Here is an 18,991-nt window from a genome sequence, read left to right on the forward strand (position 1 = left end):
CCACAAAAAATTGATCAAAGACAAGACATTGCACTAGAAAAATGTAGCCTTGCAAACCCTCTAGGAAATCTTTCCCTATTAGGGGATCTAGGCAAACAATCTTGATATACTACATGATATTTTAAGTTCTTTAGTAAATGGATTCACCTTTCCAAGTAGGACAAAATTGTGATTAGAAAAGTCATGGATGGTGACAGAGAAGAAGTGAACTTGAAGAATGAATAGAAGTTTTCTAAGGATGGGCAGGACAAGGGATCTGCAGGCAGGAAGAACTGTGTTTACAGATTGGGGGCTTGATAGAATATGAGAAATATAAATTAGACATTGTTGGTGTGGGACAAAGTTGAGTCAAGATCACACATTTTCTTGTCTTGAACAACTAGATATATGTTGTCCAATTTGTAAAAACAGAAAATGCACAAGAAGAAGAGCTGTGTAGAGACAAAAAAAGCCAGGACAGGACTGGCGATAGCAATAATTTGTTCAGTGATGGCAGGCTGAGTTTCTGAAGGGGAAATGTTTAGTGAGGAATCTGATGCACAGTAGGTCCTCAATAATTGTTCACTGAACTGGATTTTCTCTATTTTTGAAGGTGCCTAAGAGGGTTTTTTCTCCTTTAATTCACCATTTTAAAGAAATGAAATAGTATAAAAAATAAAGGTCTTATTAGTTTAAATCACAATTCTCTTTCTACCCACAGAGGATGGTAAGTCAGCTGTTAATGATGGGCAGATGTGACATGAGGACAATCACAAATGGGAATACAGGAGCAGGTGAGATATTCTGTGAAAGTGCCTTTGCTGATCATTATTGGATTTTGTAGTAATAAGGGAGACATCAAAAAAGACGAAATAGAGACAAACTCCACTGTCCCTGCCTCGGTATCATGTGCCAAAATCACAAAAAGCTCTCTGGTCACCTCCACAGCAGACAAGTCAGAATCAATAAATGGGATGGATTCAAACTAAAAGTTTCTTCTCGGCAAAAGAAACCATCTGTGAAGTGAATAGAGAGCCTACATCTTGGGAGCATATCTTTATCCCTCACACATCAGAGCACTAGTCTCTAGGGTATATAAAGAACTCAAAAAGCTAAGCACCAAAAAAACAACCCAATCAATAAATGGGCCAAGGACCTGAACAGACACTTCTCAGAAGAGGAAATACAATCAATCAATAAATATATGAAAAAATGTTCATCATCTCTAGCAATTAGAGAAATACAAATCAAAACTACTCTAAGATACCATCTCCAGTCAGAATGGCAGCTATTATGAAGACAAATAGTAAGTGTTGGTGAGGATGCAGGGAAAAAGGCACACTCATACATTGCTGGTAGGACTGCATTGGTGTAGCCAATATGGAAAGCAGTATGGAAATTCCTTGGAAAACTGGGAATGGAACCACCATTTGACCCAGCTATCCCTCTCCTCAGTCTATACCCAAAGGACTTAAAAACAGCATACTACAGGGACATAGGCACATCAATGTTTATAGCAGCAAAATTCACAATAGCTAAACTATGGAACCAACCTAGATGCTCTTCAGTAGATGAATGGATTTTAAAAAATGTGGCATATATACACAGTGGATTACTTCTCAGCCATAAAAGAGAATAAAATCATGGCACTTGCAGGTAAATGGATGGAGTTGAAGAAGATAATGCTAAGTGAAGTTAGCCAGTCCTAAAAACACAAATGCCAAATGTTTTCTCTGATATAAGGTGACTGACTCATAGTGGGGTAGGGAGGGGGAGCATGGGAGGAATAGATGAACTCTAGATAGGGCAGAGGGGTGGGAGGGAAAGGAGGGGGTAGGGGTTTAGCAAGGATGGTGGAATATGATAGACATCATTATCCAAAGTACATGTGTGAAGACACGAATTGGTGTGAACATACTTTATATACAAGCAGAGATATGAAAAAATCATGCTCTATATATGTAATAAGAATTGTAATGCATTCTGCTGTCATGTATTTTTTAAAAAATCAATTTAAAAAAAGGTGAGGGTAACCAGTAATAAGGGGAAGAACACTACCAAGTTGGCCATCAGCTGAATATGTGAAAGAGAGTGATGGAATGCACAATCTTTGGCCAAAACGTCACAAACTATTTTACAAAGGCATCTTGAATTCAAGGTAATAAAAACAACTCAGTTTTGACATAATGAAAGAAATCCTTTTACATTTCTCAAGGTAAATATTTATGTGTGTATATGTTGAAGACATTTTACTCCAAGGAGAAAAAAAAATAATTATTTTTAAATTTCCTCTAAATGCAGAATTTTCCCCAGGTTCATCCCCCAATCCATAGGTATTACGTTTAAACAGGCACAGTCCTGCATTTACCAACCCTGTAATTGCAAAATGATTCCATTATTAAGCCTCGGTTTATTCCAAGCCGTCTGGATAATCTTGACCAGGGCTTCACTTGTTGTTTAACTCTGGAGATTTTGTAATAAAAGTTTAATGGGTTACTTATTATTAGAATGTTTATAGCCATTATTTTAAGGTGAGCAATAATGACGTAAAGTTCATACGCATTTGGTTTAAAACGCATTCAACTCACATATCAGTTAAGCTACAGTGGTTTTTAAAAAAATCTCTTATCAATACAAGTTGCTGAAGGTAGTGTAGCTAAACCACAACTAAGCTGGGGCTGCAGTTGTGGCTGCAAACAAGATTAAGGAAGCATCTCTCACTTGAAATCATATTAAATCCTAATCTTAACCTTGGGCATCTCAGAATTTGGATGAGAGTTGTCTTTATTATGACATTTTGAACAGATTTCACAAGAGGACGCATATAAAGCAAGAGGAGAAAAAGTTGGAATTAAGTCCTCCAGGCACTGCATATTTATTTCTATTTAAAAGCTAACCAGATATTCTATTAATGATCATAAATATTAAGAGAACATATCAAAATAAATCTAGTTTATCTGATTTCTGTCTACCTGAATTACTATGAAACCAAAGGTCAATCACATCTCCAAAAACACCTTTTTACCCATGCAGAAATTGCCTACAAATTTTTAGCTGTAGACAAGATTTTCCAGAAATGATGATGCTGGGGATTTAAACACTAAGGTTTTCAAATTATAAAAATAAATGGGAAGTATGTGTGTATCAATATAAATATAGAAACACACATGTATACAGTTTCCTTTTACTTTCATGTATATATAAATATGACTGTACACACAAAAAATGCATAGATCTGTTCAAAAAATTATAAATGCAAGAGAATAACAACCTCTCCTTATTGAAATAAAATTCATTTAGATGTTTTGTAATCAGGCCGTAACTTCTAATTCTTAGCTATTGCCTGATGGGTTCTATGAGAAGTACTGCTGAAACCAGCAACAGATTTTCAGAACCATTTCATGCTTGAATTATTCGTTCAATAGATTTGAATATAAAGAACCATCACAGATTTCAGCATTGAGTACATGATACCCATTCTAGAAGCATGCAGAATCAAAGCACAGTTATCAAAAAGAAATGAAGTATATTAGGACACAGAGCAACGTGAAAATGCAGGATGGAAGAGAGCCAAGTTTGACACATAGCCACAAAACAGAAAAAATGATCAATCCTCCCAACCTCCTCCTCTTACAAAGAGATAAAATACAATAAACACGACATAGGATTATGAGGTTTGCTAATGCCATGTGCTCTTTAAGATAGCCACACATATCTGGCATTTCAAAATGTTAACTATAAAAACATATTCTATTTTATTGGTTTATTTCAGTTCCAAAAATAATAATAATAATAATAATAATAATAATAATAATAATAATAAATGGGAAACCTGTGCTTGTGTACAAATATAAATATATAAACACACAAACATTTTGCCCAATTTATTCGATGGGGTTCCCTTTTATTCTGCTATACCTTTAAGTAACACATTGTTTCTCTCAAAAAGTGAGCTTGTAAAGGAGTTTATTCTTAAAGACCTATTTGAAAACATATTGCAACAAATGGACACTTAAATAATTTATCTTTTTTTCTTTCTACATATCTGAATAGGTAGATATGCATAGACTCAGAGTAGGTTCTTACCTCCCATCCACAACTGGGGTCTTTAAGGTTTGACCTCTGTTCTCCCACATAAGGCCCAAACTTTTCACCCACTTCAATCTTCCTTTTGGTCCATATTCCTAGTCCCGCTCCAGGCATATTTGATTCTCGCAGTTCAAACTCAGCAGGAATGGGGATGTCATCAGGGATGTAGATGGGGGCCTTGTAAGGAGAGCCCTCCTTCGGGGTGAACGCGTCGCTGGATGTGGCTGGAGAGCATGGCTCTTGAATGTTGAGGGAGGGAGTGCCGGCTACTCCGTCTGCATCTGGCATTTCTTCCAAAGGTATTTCAGGGTAATTGCCATATACACACTCATTACCTGTGAATAAATAAGAACTTATGAATTCCTACTGATACAGAGAGACACAATTCCACCAGGGTAGACACCTTATTAGGTTGTTCTTCTGCAAAGGCTAAAGAGGGAAGACCATTCCCCAAATATGCCTTCCTTATAAATCTCTATTGTTCACAGGTGGCAGAGGCAATAGGGATTATGGTCTCTGTGGTTTATCTGTAGTGAATCCACAGATCAGATGAACTAATCCTTAACTGTCAATACTCACAGGGGCCAGCTCCTTCCATTACACACCTGGGAAATAATCAGCAGCTTAATTTTCAGACTGAATAAAGTAGACATGAGAAGTAAATGTGTGTTTACTCCAAAATCATCCCAGGTTGGGAGCTGACCAGAACATAGAGTTTAGCAGAAAGTTTTATCAATCCCTGGAATCTTGGAACAAATGCAAGAGAGCTGTCAAAGGTTCCAAAGGCTGCCATGTACACAAGGCTTTAATTTGGGTGGGAAATTATTCACTGGAATTGTAGTCTTTGTTTGTCCTTTCCCTATTTTTTTTCCTTTCTCATTTCAAACACTTCACCAAGCCCTTGGTATTTCCTTGCCTCAGTAACCTATGCTGAGCAAAAAGTCAAAGTTACTCAGAGCTAGTGATTTCTCTGAACATTTGCAAAAGCTAAAATCTTTAAAGAAATTAAGTGGATTTTTCTAGAGCAAGGAAGAAAAGGAGGGGCGCCTTAGGGTGCACCAAAAAGAGAAGAAAAATTCCTTCAGACTAAGAAGTGATAGCAATCAGAGGCCTCTGCAAGAGCAATGTCTCCTGGGGAGGTGGCAAGACCTTGGAGGGGACAGACAGCAAGGTAGAGCAAATAGGAGCCAGCATTGTGCACGGACTCCCAAGACTTCCCAAAGCAGTACAGCACACACCCGAAGTAAACAGATTCTCTGTGTGCGACCTCAGGGCCTTTACGACTCAGGGGTTGGGGTGATGGAAAGAATTATGGCTGAGCTTGTCTCTTCTACCATTGAAGGGGATTTCAGTTGTCTTGAATGAATACATGTTTCTTTTCCACTAGGATTATGGACTGAAAGTCATACTTGATTGGTTTGATTCATAGAACTTTCAGGAAAGAACTAAGAAAAATGGGTCAAAATTATAAGGAGACAGATTTCAACCAGAGCCATCCAAAGGTAAGATAAGTGACTTCCGTTCAAATCCCAGGGGTTCTTATATAGCAGATAACCACAAGTTAGGGACAATATGAAGGAATTTCAGCTTCAGGTTGGTGACTAGACAGGTAGCCTTAATGATCTACCAACTCTGCAGTTCCATGAATTATTAAGGTCGCCCAAGATAGTTTACTGTGATGGAGGGTAGAAGACATGAGTTCTAGCTCTAGAACTTTGCTAATTGATTACTTTGCTAATAGATCGTAGAAATTAACTACACTGCTCATTAACCATTGTCCATCAAATCCAGACTCCTGCCTCTGCAAGATTTATCAAGTACAAAATGATACTATATGTAAAAGATCTTCTAATGAGGTGATAACCAGTTTGGTTTTAACACTGAGATAATGTCATTAAAAACTAAACATATGTCAGAACTCCAAGACTCAAACTTATGGTAAATAGGTCCTCAATGTGCAAACTAATTTTCTTTGGAGTTCAGCATATGTCCAAAGCTGACATTAACATCTGCCCCCACATTCCTTCTCTTGCCCACTTCCCTATTTCCATTAAGAATATTGTCTTTCCCCTGATTCTCAATGTTTGGGGCTTTAAAATAATGTGAACATTTTCTCTCCTTTACCTTAAAGTCTATTCAGTCACGAAATGCCAAATATTTCCTGCAAGATTTTCACCTCCCTCCAGTTCTTTCAATCCACATTTTCACACCTGAATTTTCTAATGATCCTCTAATAGGACCTCCAGAATAATCAGCCTCTTTCTACTGTCCCTCAACACTGAGCCTATACAGTGCTGCTGATTTATCTTTCTAGAAAACCTGTCTTCCTGTTCAACAGACTCCAATGATTCCCCATGTCTGCAGGTAAAGTGTAAAACCCTTTGGCTTGGGAAAAAAAAATAATCTATCTCATTTTTAAGTCATACTCCCTTCCTGATCCTCAACACTCCTCAACAAGAGCTCCTGAGCCACAATAAGCTGATCTCTTTCTTGTGAAGTTGGTGATCATTTTTTCTTCAGTTCTTCCTGCCTGGCTATCCTATCTCTGTTCCTCTGCCCAACTAGCTCCTAACCATCCTCCCAGGTCCAGTTCTAACTTGTCCCCTCCCCATCCCATTTAACATGACTATCCCCTTTTCTTGAATTCTTACATAATTTCAGCCATCAGTTTGGCAATTAAATTGTGTGCATTGCTGCTTAGGGTTTAATGCGTATGGTTGTTTTATTCCCAACTAGGAAATAGCCCTTAAAAAGAGGTGTTAGAATTCTCACTTCTTAGGAATTCTCCAAGTGATCTGCATATAGGTGTTTAATGAATTCTTGTTAAATAGATAATTAACCTAACATATAATTTTATTGAGCTATGACACCAAATCAATATTTTTCTGCCAAATATAGGAAACTATGTTGATCCTGAAAAGCACTTTCAAAGCATGGAAATAGAATACAGCAGATTAGACACTTTGCTGCAAACCCAACATCAAAATGCCCCAAAGAAATATTATCAGAGAAATTCACTTCAGGGCCCAAACATACTTGATAAAGCCCATTTAATTTTATCCTTCAGGGAGATTTTGCAATTAAACATAATATCCAAAAGTTTACTGCCAGTCTTGGTATAGCTAAAAACATATGAAAACATCTCTAAGCCACACAGTGACATGTGACTGTTGTCCTAGCTACTCAGGAGGCTGAGGCAGGAGGATCACTTAAGCCATGGAGTTCAAGACCAGCCTGGGCAACAAAACAATACCTTGTCTCAAAAATATTATTAAGTAAAATTTCAGAAATGTAAAAACCTCTCTAGATTTGCAACAAACACGTACTATGAATACAAAGTTACATTATAAATTCTTAAAAGGCTCTATTTGCCACTGGGAAGATATTGGGTTTTTCAATAAACGCTACAAATTGGAAGATACCATGTAATTTATAAACTTGCACATGTAAGCAGTAGAAAACAAATAGGCACCTGAATAAGTAGAATGCTATTCTTTCATTAATTATATGTTAAAGGTCAGTAAAATTTTACATATTTCCTCAAAGAGTGAAATCACTTGTACTGTTTGTTCCAGTAAAATGATCTCAAATCTTAGAAAAGGGTGGAGACAAATGCATCTCTGCCTTCCCCACTGGCATAGCTGACCCTGTGAACTCTCTGTTACCCACAAACTTTCCCAATGAATAATCTAAATGAATGCATTTAAATTTCACTTCCAGTGGGGACAAACTCAAACATGTGCCCAGGCTGCTCTACAGAAGAATTTGAATTTAAAACCTGAATGAAACTCTGCTTACAGTAACAAAAATTTTCTGATTAAATGAATTACAGTAGATGGGGTAGAGAGAGAAGATGGGAGGGGAGGGGGGAGGGGGGATAGTAGAGGATAGGAAAGGCAGCAGAATACAACAGACACTAGTATGGCAATATGTAAATCAGTGGATGTGTAACCGATGTGATTCTGCAATCTGTAAACGGGTAAAAATAGGAGTTCATAACCCACTTGAATCAAAGTGTGAAATATGATATGTCAAGAACTATGTAATGTTTTGAACAACCAACAATAAAAATAAATAAATAAAATAAAATTAATTCAAATAAAATTTAATAAATTTTTAAATATTAAAAAAAATGTGAAGAACCACTTATACAGGTTTAGAAAATCCAGGAGAGAGAGTCCCAGTCCTGTTCTTCCACATGTAGGCACTGTATATATATGCAAGCCCAGGCAATTTGTTTTCAAGCCACCCTTAACCTCATACCATCTGAGCTACATATGAAAAGGGCTGTGATGACAGAAATGGAAATATAAAGCTGCCAAGATTTACCTATCAAAACATGCAATCCTATTTCAATGTAATAATCTAGCATTACAAATTTTTCAATAGCAAATGCAGTTTATCACATCACACTGAATATTTGCATAAAGCAAAATAAACTAATGCATCCATGTACATGACTCAAGAACTATCCAAAAAGCTGCTAAAATATTTCATCAAAATGACAAACTACCTCAATTATCATATCTCCATTAAATCTCTGTTATTGGGGAAAAAAATTGGTGGATCCTTTCCCTTGGCTATAACTATAGTTAATTTCAGATATCATGCTGACAGATTGGGTACATTTACAGTTAGGTAAGTATCAGATAAGAAGTGCTCTATACATCAGTGGTCCCATAAAGATAAATAACCCTTGTAACTTCTTGGAGCTGAGCTGCCTGCCACTGTAACTGGTTTCATGCATCCTTTAGGCATGTCATTAACTGAGTGGGGACAGAATGACAAGCTTATTGTTGGATGTGAGGCAAATGGCTTGGGAAACGCTCTTGAAAATCAAAGTCTTCAATTCGAATGTTAAGTGTTCTAATGTCCCTAGAGACCAAGCAAGCATCCACACTTCCATTAGATTATGTTTATTTCCATGACTCTGAATAATTAACACAGATTTCCACTTGAGAAGTTTCATTTTGAAAACATCAGAATCTGCAAAAGGGAAACTTCAGAAATAATACTAATAATTGCGACTTCTGTAGTTGTGTATATACTTTCTCATTCTGAGACAATAATCCAGTGAGAAAATGACGAGAATAATTTCCCATTTCACACATATGAAACTTGATACTCAAGGATGCTAAACAGTATATTCACAGTCACTCGAGACTAACCTGTTGTCCAAATTCACTCCTCCCTTTTCCTCTGAAGCCATTTGTTTTGTTGTTATTGTTGTTATTGTTTTCTTTAGAGATGTACTTCAAAGATTCTTTTATCAAAATTATGACCTTACTAAGTGACTAATTTGTTTTTTAAGGATCTTATGTTATAGTTGTTTGTGAACACTTTCATTAAATTTTTTGTTTACTGTTTTCTAAAAGTACATTAAATTGCTGTATAATATTCCATTATACAAATCCACAATAAATGAACTATTTGCTTATTACTTATATTTCTTCTATTTTATATCACTGATATACACATTTTTAATATAAATATGTATATCCATCCATTTTAATTTCCTAGATTAGATTCTTATAAAAACAAAAACTAAGCAAAAACACCTAGTGAATACTGACAAATTGCTTTTCCAAAAGCATATAACAATTTACACTCATACTAACATTACTGACATTTATGCCTTATTTTTCATTATTAAAACAATGATGGAAGTTATACATAAATTTTGCTTTAATTTACATCTCAGTGATAACTGAGACTATATATTTTATTTGTTACTCATATTTCTTCCCTTGCAAATTGTCTGTTGTTTTGTCCATTGGCTTTATATATATCTTACTAATGATAAACAAATTATCTCTTTGATAGTTTTTAATTTTCCTATCAGATAATTTGACATTTGGCTATTTAATGAAATTTTAAAAAAACTTTTATAGAACTAAATCTATTTTTCCTTTGTGATTTCTTTAATGCATTTTTAAAAAACTTTTATGGAACTAAATCTATTTTTACTTTATGATTTTTACACTTTCCTTAGAAAGTCCTTATCCAATCTGGGAGGGGGATTCTTCTCATATTTTCCTTGAGTTTCATAGTTGCTTTTCTACCAACCTTGGATTACCAATAATCTACTGCTGAGTGAAAAGAAGAGAAAAATTATTTCATTTATTTGAGCTCCCATGAATGGCAGGCTAGGGGGAAAAAAAAGCCATTTCACTTGTAATTCTTTGGTTCTTATTTGCAAGGCTGGCCTAAAATGCCTTCTCTTTGGGGGAGTTTTATATAACTCACCATTTGTTTCTTTTGGCCTCTTTGCTTAGTTTAACTGAAAATCTTCTGGGCAGATGCTATTCAAAATCCTGAGTTTCACCATTAATAGCATTTAGTACCCATAGTGATACTTATCACTCAGCATTATCATTAGTGATAGTAACATAAATAATTATTCTTTCTACTTTGCATGTTAGTTCATTGATAGAAAATATTCAGTAAGTAGTTTAATGTTAATATTAAAAGCGTGCATATCTGGTTTAACTATAAAGAGTGATTTCTGTAATCACTAAACAAGAAATCAGTTGCATTCAGCTATACACATGTGTACACATAATACACACATCCATCCATGTGCCTTTGCAGAGTGTGTGTGTGTGTGTGTGTGTGTGTGTGTGTGTGTGTGTGTGTGGTGTTTAACAGCTCCCTAATCTTAAAAATAGGCTCAGACAGAAACATGATTTGAGATCTCAGGCAGACTGGTTGAGATCATAACTACATGAAACAACTGCCAAGAGGAGCCCAGCTAGGGAATTGAACAGATTAGGTAACTCAGAAATTTAGACATTTCCCCCCATTATGTTCCTCATTGCAGTTTTGTAATAAAAACACGAGCAAACTTCAAAGGAAGCTCTGTAGTAAAGGTTAATTGCTACTAAAGAAGAGGGTGGGCCCAAGCGCCAGTACTTTGTGCCCAACTTGCAAGCAGACAGGAAGGATTACACGTGGCTGAGAGCAGAGGATGTGTGCCCAGTATTAGGAGGAGAGGAGGCTTGGCCAAACCTCAGAGCCCCACCAGGGACCTCCTGGTAGGACGTGAGCACATGAGCGCCAGTCCTTGAGTCAATGCCTGCTCAACAGTGGGCAGGGGAGGGCAGGGGAAGACACCAATTTCCTTCCAAAATTAAAACCGGACATGCTCTTCTTCCCTCCTTAGGATAATTCCAGAGCGGTGACAGAGGCATGTTTGTGAGAAAGCACAAGACTACAGGGGCCAGCTCTTCTGCACCAGCAGCCAGCCGAGCCAATAAACGCATGCTGGGCTTGGGGAAAAGGGTGGAGCCCAAGTAATGCCAGATGCACAAACAGAACAAAGAAGGGGGCCATGGGCCGGCCAGCAGAATAGTCTGTGAGAATGGCCCCAAGATAATGAAATTTAAGATCCCAAGGAAACGAAAAAAGGAAACTAGTAGAAGTAAGGAAAATGAGTTTCCAGAAAAGTGACTTAAGCAAGCTGTGAAGGACTTACAAAATAGAGGTATCTAATAGAAAGGGGAGATACTGATGGGTATGATCTTTACTATTGCCCATCCTCCAGAGAGGACTTCGGTGGAATGATTAGACTCTGGACTCCATTTGTAGAATCTATGTCTTTGAAGACAATTATATTTGTGAAATAATTAATCTATCAACATGACTTGGCACATGGAATTGCTTTTGATGACTTTCTAAGCTTCCTTGCACTTGGAGTATTTCTACTTCCTTGTTCCATGCTATTCTGTCTCTTCCATATGGACATGTTTCCCCCAGCACTTCCTAAAAATATTCCCTTTATGAGCTAGCTTGTCAGAAAGACTCAGAATGGAAGAGGGTTGCAAGACAAGGTAGCAGGGGAAATGGTAAAAAGGACCAGACGAACCGAAAATAAGAGACTAAATCAATGAGCAAATATTTGTTTTTCTCATAGTTATTGTGGCATAACTCTGGCTCATTCTGTGGCTTTTAAATCTGGTTAAAAAATGTTTCCACTGTACTAGGAATTTCACAAACATTTCACTAAACAAGTAGGGTTTGGGAATTCAACCGGTAGCTCCTGAGCTATTATGAAATGAGCTTGGCCACTTTCAAGAATTTCTCTTCAAAGATGAAACCAAGCCTTTTTTCAAATGGTTAAGGAAAGAAATTGCTAGAAAATTCATAGTTGAGGTACAAGTAAAGCCCTTTGGTATCTAGTTACAGAATCTTAAGACAGCTAAAATAAAGACATTAAATTTCTGTGAGCACTATTCCAAGGGAAAAACATGACCTGGTTAATGTTTGGCTCATTCTGCTCTTACAGAGCCACAGTCGGCAATACCCACTGGAACGACCAGGTAAAACAGATTTCACGTATCAGATAGTGTTTCTTTTACATTACAACCATGTGCCTCCACTCTTTTAGCAATACAAATTTTTAAAAGACTTTTGGCAACCTCTGACCTGATGGCTTTTTTTCATAAGCCTTTTATATCCCCAAAGTGATTTTCCTTCAGATTCACTTAAAGTAAAGTAGAAATGTCCCATATTTACGTTGCAGCAGACTGGGTGGTTACTCTTCAGGCAGTCTGAAATGACCAGGGTACAGCCTTTTAGCATTCAAAGTCATATCTACAGTAATTATTTGCCAGCATATCTAAAAGAAGGCAGGCATTTCCTGTTGCACACAAATGGGACACTCTTATCTAAATTACTGTTTAAACAGGTATTTAAGAAAAGACTATCACAGGCAGGAATTTACTGATGACGGAACACATTAGTTTAGGGCTGGACACATTAGTTGAGGACTAACCATTGTCAAGAAAGGAAGTGCATCAGCATCAGGAAGGTATAGAGAATATTTTACAACTTCCATATGGGTCAAGATGGAGGATCATAAACTCTGCCATTTGCGCTTTGGGAAAGCAGGAGTGGCCCAAACCCTGGCATGGAGGTCTGGATTTGGCAATGTCAATAAACCATGGAGTAACCGTAGGAGAAAAAGTTTGAGAGTCACAGCTATTTGGAGTTCTTGCTTTCCCAATCCATACAATAAGCATGATGGACAAGTTCATCCCCGGGTCCATTCCACTCACGCAATCCCAGTTGTACACAATGAAAACCAAAGGATGGTCAGAGTTGGGTGCACCAGAAGCTTATAAAATGTTATTTCCTGGAAAGACACTTTGAGAATCGGTTGGGTCTCTCCCAATATGTAACCTAGGAGAGACTGTACTCTGGCCGCCTAACCTTGTTCTAACCAGTGAAACTGGAATTTATTCCCAGTAGAGGCTTATAAAACTGGGCTGTTATTCTCACATTAAGTAGACTGCCCTCTGGTGAGGACTGTGGTTTATGTGTGGGCAGAATGTGTGGTTTACTACCTCTAATTTGTTTATGTTGTTGATGGTGGTTTCAGGAGAAGGTAGCACCCCTCCACATGCTAGAGTGACCTGATTTGCTTCCTCAAAAAAAAAAAAAAAAGTGTTTAAAGGTGGGCAGAGACATGAGGAAGCATTAATGTGCCATTGCTAATGGAGGAGCAACTGGGATCCCTTTGACCACAGCTCTACTTCATTCAGTTCTGCATGTGAAATGAGAGCCCCAACTTGTTTATTATAATTACCTAAGTGTGGCTTGGTGGCTTTTGGCAAAGATCCTTCTTGCCTCCAAAGGAAAGACCAAAACTCAGGAACTACAGGCTGAAGAAAGGAGATGGAGGGATGCATACTCCAGTAAGGAGACTGAATTCTAATAGACATCCAGTGAAAATATTCAAAAATACCCAGAGAAGACAATGATCAAAAGAAAACTGAGATCTAATTTCTGCCATATAGAAAACAAAGAGAGGTGTGCAGGAAAACTGAATAGCAGTGTAGGTGTAAGTTCAGATTCATTCTCATGGTGGATTTGATGCAGACAGACATTTTTTCTACTGCTAGGAAAACAGAAGAGCTTTCTTATAGCCAGGAGTCTCACATCAAGGAAAGAAAATAATTATGCCTGTCTGGCAGAAGAGGGAGTTGTAGCAATGACTTGCCGATAAAAAGGAATGCGAACAAGCAATTAAACACTAAGCTAACCATGCATCTTGGTTTGATAAAAAGCAGAGTGCCCCCAAAGAATGAAATTTTGTACGAGTCTCAAAATTAGGGTTTATTTGAAAATAAGCAATGGTCCTTGTTGTCACAAGGTTTGTTAACTAAAAAACAACAATGACCTCTGATCTTAGAGTAATTCTGTGGGAAATTTTCCTTGATTTGACTAATTTCAGTTTGGACTCTGCCCCATGGCAAATACAGCATCTTTAGTTAAAATAAGTTTAGATATTGCCAAGGAGGGCAATTTGCAGCCCCATTCCAAACTCCAAAGGCCCCCATATTGAGTTTCCCAATACCATATCATATTGAACAGAAAATCATTCAAAACCATAGGGATGGAGAGAATGTCACTGAAACACATAAAGGATTTTTTTTTCAAATTTGAGAAAACACTGTATACTTTGATAAAGATGTTTTTGGAAAAATATGAACAGATGTGTAATGTGTATGTGTGTGTGTGCGTGTGTGTGTGTGTGTATGTGTATTTGAGCACTTATAATTTGAGAGGGGGTAATTTCAACATTGTTAAGTGGTAACACAAGCTAGGTATTTAAGGGAATGATATAATATGACAACTTCATAGACTATGTATAGTCTCTGGAAATCATCATTATCAACATGTACAATAACTAGTAGCATTAGGTGGTCTGTACAGTATCCTTCATGTTTAATTGAGTCACACAGTCTGAGACAATTGATGGGCACCAGGCTCTGCCTCCTAATGACAACTGACTTTTTCTAAAAAGGCATTCAGGACCTCTCCTATATAAATTACTATAGTTTGCAGCAAGAGAGGATTATAAATGTTTGCTGGCAAAACCCAAATTTATTTACAAACTGGGTCTAATTTATTTATGGCTCCAGTACAATAGGCTTTTGTCGAAATATTTATGTTATCTGTACTTCTGCCTCACTAAACTCTACCACAATCATAAACACTGTTGAAAAATTATTTGCAGTTAGCAGGATTTAAACTACCCATTATATCACCAGCTAGCGCCAGTAAACTTTTGCACTGGTTGATAAAGTTTCCTCCGTGGAATAAATATACATTTGACTTTCAAAATCTTTGGTGGGCTCCACACTATGAAAAGTGAAGGATTAAACAGATGTTCCAGACATTACCAGTTTTGTGCAAACGCTTCAACTGCACATTTCAATTGAAATTTTGAGCCCAGACTACAAAAGTGCCCAGATTTAAATCCTTTTCTAGCATTACAAAAAGAATTAGATGATTAAACTGCAGAACTCATAGTGTTTGCCAAAGATGTTACCACTCAGCTTTACTCAATTATCCATTTCAAAATATTTCTTTGGTATCCCATTGTGACTAGAATTGTGAAAGTTGCTAAGGATAGAGAGAACTGAATCAGATACAATTTCTGCCCTCAAATAGCTCAGAATTGAATAAAGAAGAGATGGTAACAGGTACAAGGCAATAAAATAGGTTTTAGACTAGTGAGATTAGGAAGAGGGATGCCTGTTGAAATAGTTGTGTATAAGTAACTGTGCAATTGGGCATGCCAATCCATAGAACCTCTAACCTTAGATTCACTGAAATCATGTACATGTAAGTGGTAACACAAGCTAGGTATTTAAGGGAATCCACAGGTACCACCCCCAGGAGGTCAACCAGCCACAGATAGAAAAAAAAATGTGGGGGAAAAAATGTCTCTGTACTGAACATGCACACCTGTTCTTCTAATTATTCTCTGAACAAAACTGTATACAACGATTTACATAGCATTTACATTGTATTAGGTATAACAAGTAATCTAGAGATGAGTTAAAGTATAGAAGAGCATTGTATAGGTTATCTGCTGATACTTGGCTATTTTATGGAAGAGATGAGCATCTATGGATTTTTGCTATCTTTAAGGACCTGGAACCAATCTTCCCCAGATATGGAGGGACAACTACACAGACCGTTTTTGAAGAATAAACCTCTCATTTTGATGATCCTTGGAAATATAGTTGTTTACATTTATTGCTGAATATCACCAAGTTCACAATAATGTGAGGATCAAAGAAGGGATTATTTAATCTTGCTGCTGCTTCTAAATAATTCACAAACTATATATAGAACCAACAGTTTCTAAAACAGCACCCCCACCTTTCCATCACAAAATAAGCCAAAAGAAAACATCATAGAGAAGTTGATGGTTTCCATGTCATAACTGATAAAAATGTTATTTCCACTTGAAATACTTCATTGAAAAAAGACCCTGAGTTCTACTGTGAATCAGATGAGACTGCTACAGTGTCAGTGACACTCCACCAGCCTACAAGTGACCCACAACACAATATACGCCACCCAGATGGAACTGGAAATTGCTCCAAACAGACCAGAGATAGCTCTGGACTCAGAAGGGTGATGGACTCAGAGGAAAGATGGGCCAGATCAGCTCGAGTGGCAACAGTTGGGAACAAGAGTTGTCAAAAAAATGCTAGTCCTATTGTTTTCTGGTATCCCACACTACCCACCAAATGATGGGTTTTTACCCAAGTCATATACACACATGCCTACAATAGCCAAAGTAACCTAACCAAAAGCCAAAGTAGAAAAATAAAATATGAGAGCTCTGTTTATTTAATGTGGAAGGGGAAAAAGTTTTAAGAGTTTATTCTGATAAATCTTCCCTAAAAAACTGCTTATTTTAATATGCCATTGCTGTTCTAATTAAGATAAATAAAATCTTCTGGAATCCTATCGATTAAACCTCAAGATCATTGATTGAAATATTCATTTTTAAGCCAGGCATACTAGTGTGCACCTGTAGTCCCAGCACTCTGAAGACTGAGCAAGAAGATCCCCTGATCCCAGGACAGATTGAGGACAGCCTGGGCAATGTAGCAAGACCACATCTTAAAAGAAAAACAAAGGAAGGGGGAAATGAAATATTCATTTTTCATAGCATTGTGGAACCACAGAGCTAAAAAGGCCTGAGTATTGTCATGCTAGTCATCTGAATATCTAAGATGCTTGCCAATTGTGGATGAACCTATGTAAATCTAGATGAATCACTTCTGCTCAAGAAGAAAAACTGGAAATGATATAATTCTATCAAAAGCATGTTGTCATAAGAAAATACGTTGAATGCAGGAAAGATACCTGAAGTATATACAATAATTACACAACAACTTAACAGGTTTGAGCTCTTGCTGCTTTTGTTGATTTTGTTGCTGTTGTGTTATGTCGACTTCATCCAAATTTTCAACACTCATTACCACTAAGTCCTAGCAACTATGATCCAACACAGATTCAACATTATGCCGCAAAATGTTAATCATTCAGTCAACAAGACTTCTACAGGCAAATCTCCATGGGGGGCAACAAAGAAGAATAAAGTGAAATTGCTGATTTCGAAGGACTTACAATCTCGTGGGGGAGATAAGGCAAATAACCAGGAAGAATTAAGTTATATAAATCTGCATTGAACGGAATCAAACGAATCATACAGAAAACAAAGACTGCAATATTGAACTCTGAAAGAAAGTGAAATTCCTTTTTGTTCATAGAAAACTGAAGTGGAAGATGGCTAAAAACTCTACTCATGATGAAAACAGATAATCGAGAGGATTGTAAAACAAAGGGTTGTAGACTGTGGCTGAGCCTTGGAGAGGTAATGACTTTTAATTGGATTGAGTTTATCATATTTGCAGAGGTACGGCAGACACAGAAGAAAGGATTAGAGTGATTTCCACTTTCTATTATTTGGCATAATGAGAAAACAGAGGGTGGTCCACATCCCTGGCACGTATTATGAACCATAGGAGATGTTAATACGTCAGGTTTTGGTAGCATTGAACTCGCCTATATAAACACATTTATTTGGACATAGTTAAGTCAAAATAAGTCACCTGGAAAAAAGGTCACAGGTCATTAATTTGCATAGTACAATGGATTTATGAATTTTTAAATTAATCCTTCTGGATCTCTACACCATTTCAAACCATAGGGCATATCTGCATTTTCCTTCAAAGTTTAGATAGCTTAAAGGGTCAAATGAAAATGCTAGACAGAAGAAAAACCAGCTGAGCAGACGTTGTTTCTTCTAGGTGGAAAATAAGTGCATTAAATATTCCGCTAAGAAACAGCATTATATACACTTAAATATACACCAAAAAAAGAACAGAAAATAAAAACAGCAACAACAAAATCTCATGTAAATATTTGATAAGGCACAAAAAGACCATACCATTGGCATACCCCAAATTCAAGTGAGTCCAAGTGGAAAGATTAAAGCATACCTCCACTTAAACTCCACTAGACTGTAAGGTGACGAGGGCAGAGAGCAGGGGGGCCCAATTCACTGCAGAATCCCCAGAATCCAGCAAAGTTTCTAACTCCTGATCGTAATTCATTGTGATTGTACTGACTCAAAAATGTCAAAGCAAGCCAACTCTACTGGAAGTACTGAGTGGTACCTCCTTTTCTTTTTGTGAATTGGGAAGTTTTATCCTAAGTGTTCAAAAGATATCATACAAATTGTGCCCCAATGACTCAGGAGGCTGAGGCAGGAGGATAGCAAGTTGGAAGCCAGCATCAGCAACTTAGCAAGACCCTAAGCAGTTTAGTAAAACCCTGTCTTAAAATAAAAAGTTAAAATGGCTGGGGATGTAGCTCAATGATAAAGCACCCCTGGATTCTATCCCTAGTACTGGAAAAAAAAAATCCCCACTGAAGGAAAGTTCATACTAATCTACACATGCTTGTACATGCACATCCATGCACATGTGTGCACATGCATATATACATACATACATACACACACATACTCCAGATGATCAATCTGCTCATATGTGGAATTAACCAAATATAGTCAGCTCAGAATGTGTATACCATGTTCTCACATTACAAT

General features: G+C 37.1%; 1 protein-coding gene across 10 annotated transcripts in view; it reads right to left on the reverse strand.

The window, feature by feature from the left end:
- The window catches only part of Mecom (MDS1 and EVI1 complex locus), a 539,517-nt gene that overhangs the window by 270,003 nt on the left and 250,523 nt on the right, over nt 1–18,991 (reverse strand). For all 10 annotated transcript variants that reach the window (XM_040270053.2, XM_040270050.2, XM_040270051.2 and 7 more), the window contains exon 2: nt 4,066–4,403. In XM_040270053.2, coding sequence (XP_040125987.1) covers nt 4,066–4,403 — 338 coding nt within the window. The remainder of the gene's footprint in view (nt 1–4,065; nt 4,404–18,991) is intronic.

This window comes from Ictidomys tridecemlineatus, chromosome 3 (assembly GCF_052094955.1).
Source record: "Ictidomys tridecemlineatus isolate mIctTri1 chromosome 3, mIctTri1.hap1, whole genome shotgun sequence".
Lineage (NCBI taxonomy): Eukaryota > Metazoa > Chordata > Mammalia > Rodentia > Sciuridae > Ictidomys > Ictidomys tridecemlineatus.